The sequence below is a fragment of the Phoca vitulina genome, unplaced genomic scaffold, assembly GCF_004348235.1.
Source record: "Phoca vitulina isolate PV1807 unplaced genomic scaffold, GSC_HSeal_1.0 scaffold1, whole genome shotgun sequence".
Taxonomy (NCBI): domain Eukaryota; kingdom Metazoa; phylum Chordata; class Mammalia; order Carnivora; family Phocidae; genus Phoca; species Phoca vitulina.
Window position 1 is genome coordinate 63080243 of NW_022589704.1, and position 8639 is coordinate 63088881.

Sequence of the window (8639 nt, forward strand, 5' to 3'; positions counted from 1 at the left end):
TGACTGGGGCATTTAGCCCATTTACATTCAGGGTAACTATTGAAAGATATGAATTTGGTGCCATTGTATTTCCTAAGGTAAGGTGACTGTTACTGTGTATTATCTCTATTCCTTTCTGGTCTGTGTTACTTTTATGCTCTCTCTTTGCTTAGAGGACCCCTTTCAATATTTCTTGTAGGGCTGGTTTGGTATTTGCAAATTCTTTTAGTTTTTGTTTGTCCTGGAAGCTTTTTATCTCTCCTTCTATTTTCAGTGACAGCCTAGCTGGATATAGTATTCTTGGCTGCATATTTTTCTTGTTTAGTGCTCTGAATATATCATGCCAGTCCTTTCTGGCTTGCCAGGTCTCTGTGGATAGGTCTGCTGCCAGTGTAATGTTTCTACCGTTGTAGGTTACAGACCTCTTGTCCTGAGCTGCTTTCAGGATTTTCTCTTTGTCTCTGAGACTCGTAAGTTTTACTATTAGATGTCGGGGTGTTGACCTATTTTTATTGATTTTGAGGGGGCTTCTCTGTGCCTCCTGGATTTTGATGCCTGTTTCCTTCCCCAAATTAGGGAAGTTCTCTGCTATAATTTGCTCCAGTATACCTTCTGCCCCTCTCTCTCTTTCTTCTTTTTCTGGGATCTCAATTATTCTAATATTGTTTCATCTTATCATATCACTTATCTCTCGAATTCTGCCCTCGTGATCCAGGAGTTGTTTCTCTCTTTTTTCCTCATCTTCTTTATTCTCCATCATTTGGTCTTCTATATCACCAGTTCTCTCTTCTGCCTCATTTATCCTAGCAGTTAGAGCCTCCATTTTTGATTGCACCTCATTAACAGCCTTTTTGATTTCGACTTGGTTAGATTTTAGTACTTTTATTTCTCCAGAAAGGGTTTCTCTAATAACTTCCATGCTTTTTTCAAGCCCAGCTAGTATCTTTGTAATCGTCATTCTGAACTCTAGTTCCGACATCTTACTAATGTCCATATTGATTAGGTCCCTGGCAGTCGGTACTGAGGTGAGTTTTTCCGTCTTGTCATTTTGTCCAGAGGAGAATAGATGAATGAGAGAACAAAATGCTAACAGGATTAACAACGGCCCCAGAAAAATATACACTAAACAAATCAGAAGAGACCTGAAACCGGGGGGGAAAGAAAGGGAAAGAAAGAAAAAAAGAAAAAGAATATGGTCAAATATGATCAGGCTGGTGAATAGATCAATGCCACACACTAGATTTTGGGTGTATTTTGGTCTGTTAGAAGAAAGTGCCTCCCAAAATTTTAAAGAAAGAACTTATATATGTACAAAACTAAGGGTAAATATGATGAAGGGATAGACTATGACTGTAAAGATGAAAATTATAAAAGATTTTATAAAAGGAATTAATAAGTTAGTTGAAAAAAGAAGAGAAATTTTAAAAAAAAGGGAGAGAATGTGATCAGGCAGGAGACTAGAACAAAGCCATACACTAGAGATTCAGGGTGTATTTTGGTCTGTTAGAAGAAACTGTATCCCAAAATTTTAAAGAGAAAACAACTTATATATATACAAAAAATAAGGTTAACTACAATGAAGGGATAGAATATGACTCTTCCAGAAAGTGGTCGCTTTTCTGTTCAGAGAGTTGCTGCTATTCTTTTCTTCGATCTCCTGTTGATTTTGTAGGTGTTCAGAATGGTTTGATACCTACATAGCTGAATTCCTGGGACCAGATGAAATTTAGTTCTCCTATTCTTCTGCCATCTTGCTCCTCCTCGCATTATTTGTTTTTTTGCATGTTGAGTTTCATAAGGTTTTATATATATATATGTATTCTAGATACTAATCCTTTATTGGATATATCATTTGCAAATATCCCCATTCAGTAAGTTGCCTTTTTAGTTTTGTTGATAGATTATTTTTGCTTTTATTTCTCAGAAGACAGATATAGAAAAAAGTTGCTGTGGCCGATTTCAAAGAGGTTACTGCCTGTGTTCTCTTCTAGGATATTTATGGTTTCAGGTCTCACATCTAGGTATTTAATCCACTTCAAATTTTTGTGTATGGTGTAAGAAAGTGGTCCATTTTCTTTTACATGTGGCTGTCCAGTTTTCTCCACACATTTGTTGAAGAGACTTTTTCCCATTGGATATTCTTTCAGGCTTTGTTGAAGATAAATTGACCATATACTTGTGGGTTTATTTCTGGGTTTTCTATTTTGTTCCATTGAGATCTATTCTTTTTTAAAGATGTTATTTATTTGAGAGGGAGAGAAAATCTTAAGCAGACTCCACGCTGAATGCAGAGCCCAACTCGGGGCTCGATTCTACAACCACAAGATCATGACCTGAGCTGAAACCAAGGGACAGAGGTTTAACTGACCAAGCCATCCAGGCGCCCCTACATGTCTGTTTTTGTGCCAATACCATACTGTTTTGATTACTACAGCTTTGTAATTTAAAGTCCAGAATTATGATGCTTCTAGCTTTGCTTTTTCAGCTTGCTTTGGCTATTCAGGGTCTTTTGTGGTTCCACACAAATTTTTAGGATTTTTTGTCCTAATTCTGTGAAAAATACCAGTGGTATTTTTATACGGATTGCATTAAATGTGTAGATTGCTTTGGGTTGTATAGACATTTTAACAGTATCTGTACTTCCAATCCATAAGCATGGCACTTTTTTCCCATTCTTTGTGTCGTCTTCAGTTTCTTTCATCAGTATTTTATTCCTTGGTGTCTTATTTTTGGTGCAGTTATAAATGGGATTTTTTTTTTTGTCAGTTTCTCTTTCTGCTGCTTCATTATTGGTGTATAGAAATGCCACAGATTTCTGTACATTTTGTATCTTGCAACTTTACCGAATTTACCAATTCTAGCAGTTTTTTTGTGGAGTCTTTTGGGTTTTCTATATATACTGTGAAGTCATCTGCAAATAATGAAAGTTTTCCTTATCCATCGATTTGGATGCCTTTTATTTCTTTTTGTTGTCTGATAGCTGTGGCTAGGACTTCCAGTACTATGTTGAATAAAAATGGTGAGAGTGGACATCCTTGTCTTGTTCGTGACCTTAGGGGAAAAGCTTTGTTTTTAAAAGATGTTAGCTGTTGGTTTTTCACAGATGGCCTTTATTATGTTAAGGCATGTTCCCTTTGTTGAGGGCTTTTATTATAAATGGATGTTGTACTTTGTCAAATGCTTTTTCTGTGTCCATTGAAATGATTATATGGTTTTTTCCTTTCTCTTATTGATGTGCTCTATCACATTGATTTATGAATCTTGAACCACCCTTGCATCCTAGGAATAAATCCCACTTGATCATGGTGAATGATTTTTTAAAAAAGCATAAGCTTTTAAAGTCCGTGATGATTTTTAAGAGTACAAGAAGTCTGAGAACTGCTGTTTTAAGGGTCTCTAGTCCCTTTGCTCTAGAATCCAGAATCATTTACATATTGCCCTCAGTGTTTTGCAGGCCACAGTGAGCGAGACAAGGACTCAGCTTGGTTGAGAGTCAGCAGGGTAGTAGGGGAAGAAGACCCGAGTGCCTGAATGAAAGCCAGACAACCTGGCCTGTGCCTCTGCCAGGAAACCGAATGTTCCAGTGTAGCCACAGGAGGCACTGGGACAGAGGGTGAGAGATGGACTCCCTGGGTGCTGTACCCACAATAAGCACTGGTTTGATCACCCACTTGCATTGTCAATTCTCATTTCCATTACTCTCCACAAGAGGGATTTCAGATTTTTTCTTTTAACCACTATTGGATATTTTGTTTTTATTTCTAGTCATTTCAACCTCCTGCTCTTCCCATTGCCAAATTTCTGATGTATCTTTGACATGCACTGATGTGCTTCCCATTGGCTAGTCCCTCCTCGTCACTGCTGGTGGCCATCCTTTCTCCTGCGGTGTTTGTCATTTGCCTATTAATTACACACATTGTGTCTGCCCCCATTCACTGCATTAAGTAAATGATGTTAGCAGTAGCAGGGGAAGAAAGAAAGGTTTAGGGAGATTCACAAACAGTGGTTGTGGAACAAGAAAACTGGTGGTGGGTAGGGGGTGAGTATCACAGTATTTGTATGACAAACACCCATGGGAAAATATCTTAGCTAAAAAGCCTTCTGTGCCTATATCACTTTGTTAAAAGTGATAGGGAAAGGAACGTTTCTGATCTTATGGTCCCTGACAACACACACAGTGAAAATTGCACTTTACTGAATATCTTGTCAAGTAAAACTAGAGAAATCATTGGACAGGCACAAAGTAAATTTTTAAAATGCCTACTAATATTTCTACCCTTTAGGCTATTGATTTTCTTATGTAAGCGTAAGTACTGACACCATTATTTGAAAGATAATTACTTAAAAATACTCAAGTTATATATTCTAATTAGCTGCTTATTGTAAGGGAGAATGTTGGGGTTGACAAAGGACTGAGTTTATGCACTGGTTTTTGGAGCAGTGCAAAGCAGGTTCATTGGGATGATTGGAAAGGGCGTTTTTTACATGGGAAACTAATTGTTTTGACAATAATTTTGCAGGAATTAGGCCAAGAAAAGGTTTGTATGGTCCCTTGGTGATTAATTGCCCATCCCCAGTCATTTATCAAACTTTTTTCTCCCCACTTGTACTTACCTCATGTCTGATTCTGGTTTATGCACTCTGAAGATGCAGCCTGGAATGGCGATCTGAGTACTGTGTGTGTGTGAGAGAGAGAGGGAGGTAAAAAAAAAAAAAAAAATACAAACTTTTGAATGAGGACAAGTGAGAGGTTTGATGAGCAATGACTTGTTTCCAGTTCCTTTTAATTTTGAAGAAAAATCAAAGAATTTGACACACTATAATTTGGGCCAATTTTAGGCAATAAATGTCCTAAAATATTATAAACAAAATTCTGTTATGGAAAAATAAGTTATCTAGCATGAGCCCTTCTGCTACTTGGTAACCACTTTTTTTCTGGCCAGTTTTATAGAGGATGCCTTTTGGTAAAAACCACATTACCCTCAGTGACTGTTAAATCGTTTTTGCTCATTTTCATAATTTTTTTAATAACCGAAAATTTGTACATCTTAATTCCCTTCACATATTTTGCCCTCCCCCCCAAACCCCCCTCCTGTCAACCACCAGTTTGTTCTCTGTATTTAAGAGTCTGTTTCATTGTTGTTCATTTGTTTTGTGTTTTAGATATCACATATAAATGAAATCCTATATTTGTCCTTCTCTGGCTAACTTATCTCACTTACCATAATCTCCTTTAGGTCCATCCTTGTTGCAAATGGCAAGATCTTATTCCTTTTTATGGATGAGTAATATTGCACTGTATATATTTTCCACGTCTTTATCCATTTATCTGTAGATGGACACTTAGGTTGGTTTGATAGATATCTTGGTTACTGTAAATAATGCTGCAATAAACATAGGTGCGCATATATCCTTTCAAGTGTTTTCATTTTCCTTGGGTAAATCCGTAGTAGTAGAACTACCAGATCCTATGGTATTTCTATTCTTAGTTTGAGGAACCTCCAAACTCTTTTCCACAGTGGTTGTACCAGCTTGCATTCCCCCAACGGTGCACAAAGTTTACCTTCTCTTGATATCCTTGCCAACATTTATTTCTTGTCTTTTGATACTAGCCAATTCTGACAGGTGTGAGGTGTAATATCTTATTTGGTTTTGATTTACATTTCCCTGAGTAGTGACACTGAGCATCTTTTCATGTGTATGTTGGCCATCTGTATGTCGTCTTTGGAAAAATGTCTGTTCAGGTCCTTTGCCCATTTTTTATTGGGCTGTGTGGGGGGTTTTGTTGTTATTGAGTTGTGAGAGTCATATTTTGGATTATTGACCCTTTATCAGATACTTTATCAGATACAGAATTTGCAAATATCTTCTCCAATTCAACGGGGTGCTTTTTTTCATTTTGGTGATGATTTCTTTTGCTATGCAAAAGCTTTTTATTTTGGTGTAGTTCCAATAGTTTATGTTTGCTTTGTTTCCCTTACCTGAGGAGATAGATCCAGAAAACTGTTGCTAAGGTTGATGTCTAAGAGATTACTGCCTATGTTTTTTTTTTATAGGATTTTGGTGGTTTTAGGTCTTCAATTCACTTGGAGTTTATTTTTTGCGTATGTTATAAGAAAGTGGCCTAGTTTCATTCTTTGCCTGTGGCTGTCCAGTTTTCCCAGCACCATTGAAGAGACCATCTTTTCCTCATTGTATACTCTCGCCTCCTTTGTTGTAAATTAATTGACCATATAGGTATGGATGTGTTTCTGGGCTCTCATGTTCCATTGATCTGTGTGTCTGTTTTTGTGCCAGTACCATATTATTTTGATTACTATAGCTTTGAAGTATATCTTGAAATCTGGGATTGTGATACCTCCCTGCTTTGTTGTTCTTAAGATTGCTTTGAAGTCTTTTGTGGTTCCATACCAACTATGATTATTTGTTCCAGTTCTATGAAAAATACTCTTGGTATTTTGATAGGGATTGCATGGGGTAAAATGGATATTTTAATAATTCTTCCAGTCCATAAGCATGGTGTATCTTTCCATTTGTGTCTTCAGCTTCTTTCATTAGTGTCTTACTGTTTTCAGAGTATAGGTCTTTCACCTTTTTGGCTAAATTTATTCCAAGGTATTTTTCTCATAATCCTTTAAAATGATTAAGGAGCTCTAATTTGAAAGTAGATTTAAAATCACTTTCTTGGCAGTTATTGGCAATTTCAAAGCTTTAAGCCTGGAGACTGTGGTGTTTTAACAGGCACAAGTCCCTTCCCCTCTATTATGACCAGATTTGTTACTGCAGTCGTTCAAGAGGGTGATTCTCTGTCCTGGAGGAGATGGGACACTGGCCCCCTACAGACTGTGGCTGTGCTTGGATCAATCGGCACTGAAGGTGTCTTTTTCCCTTTTCAGGCTTCAGGCTGTGATGGGTCGGAGATTCCTGATGAAGTGAAGCTGATCGGGTTTGCTCAGTTGAGTGTCAGCTGATGTATGTCCCTTGACATCTCCCTGATCTGTCATGCCCCCCACCTCACAACACTCCCCTCAATCTTCCTCCCCCCCCACCCTGTCTCCCACCCCCTCACTCCCAGTTCCCACAAAATTAGAAGATTGTGAAGAGTCTGGCTTCAATGAAATGGGATAAAAAAGAATTTTTTTAAACTTACAACACTCCGAGTTCTGCTTTATTCTCTAGCAATCCACAGTATGAGAACAAGCAAATGCCACAGCTGCACGACTGTTGCTAATTTTTCCAAAAGCTATTTAATATTCTTAGCAATCAATTCGGATATCCCTTAAGTGAAAAGAATCTGAAATACACTCAGGTGGTCCTATTTATTGGCAACAAAAGGAATTTTTTCTATCAGAAGCCTATTTCTTCTCTCATTGTTGTTCTTTCTGTTCTACTTTAATTGTACATCTGACAATACTGCCTCTTTTATGTTGTATTTAGAAATTAATATACTTATAAAATTAAGATTTATTAGCCAAACTTGAATTCTAGTTTTAAAACTGACTGTGAATTTTATTTTTCATATATTTATGCATTACACACCTTAGCTATAAGAAGAAAAGTTTTTGATTATATGCTTCTTGCAGTTAATCTCTTGTTATTTAAACAAAAAATTTCAGGTCTATCTTTGGAGTATTTATAACTTTTGATTTTTGAAATGACTGAATTAGGAACTAGGATGCTTCTTCTTTTGGTTTGTTTGCCGAAAAACCAATCCACAATCTGATTCTCTTGGGAGAGGGAGGTGCCTTGCAAACTTTCATATTAAGAATGTGCCTGAGGCTGCTTAACTCTGGAATAGTCTCAGATCTAAAATTTCCTCTACATCAAGTGGCATATGTAAGTTTTGCTTCATTGGAACGTATAGAATGCTATATAAAATGTTGCCATTCTATTAGACTGCTCATTATATACCCCTCTCTGATTTGACTTCTCCTTAAGTGATAGGATTTGTTGTTCCAAAATTGATAAACTTGAAGCTACCAGAATCTGAGTTTTACTTGAAATTCGGCAGAATACCCAGATGGAGTGAAAAATAGAAAGGGTTTTGTGCAATGACTGACTAAAAAGGTAAAATGCTGTTAAGTTTCAAGAATAAATACTTTCAACCCAAGTAGCCCTCTGCTTGACTATATATTACGGAATAGTAAACCTTAGGATTTTCGAAATTGGAGTCTAAACTTTCAGGGAGGTGGGCTCCCAGGATGGTACCATTGCTCTTTCCTAGCTAACCCTAGATATGGCAGCTCGTTAATGTACTTTAAAAAGCAAATATATATTACTAAGGAAAGAAAAAGTTATTTATAATTGCCTTGTCAGAATTGTTGAGGTGTTCTAGAGCCATTTGCATACAATTTAATGTAATTTCATTCCATTCTATTGTTTACACAACGATTACTCAAAGATGACTGCAAAGGTAAAAGGAAAATAAAAGTGTATTGCACAAAGCGATGGTGTCCCAGTGTTTCCTTCCCCCTCCAGGTATCACATGAATGGCGGTGGGGCTAGTCAGCACTTTGATGCCTCCTAAGAACTAACGAGTGAAAAGCGCCCTCAAGGGAACAAGGCAAATTCACACTCCATGTAGACAAACTGTCTGAATTCAAACCATAGGGCTGCAGGGAACGAGAGAAAAAGAATTCCTTACCACGGCTTCATTTTAG

The 8639-nt window shown here is 37.2% G+C and overlaps 1 protein-coding gene across 2 annotated transcripts in view; it reads left to right on the forward strand.

The window, feature by feature from the left end:
- The window catches only part of STK39 (serine/threonine kinase 39), a 305438-nt gene extending 297014 nt beyond the window's left edge, over positions 1-8424 (forward strand). For both annotated transcript variants that reach the window (XM_032408730.1, XM_032408721.1), the window contains one exon: positions 6876-8424. In XM_032408730.1, the coding sequence (XP_032264621.1) occupies positions 6876-6950 (75 nt within the window). In that variant the 3' untranslated portion in view covers positions 6951-8424. The remainder of the gene's footprint in view (positions 1-6875) is intronic.
- The last annotated feature ends 215 nt before the right edge of the window (positions 8425-8639 follow it).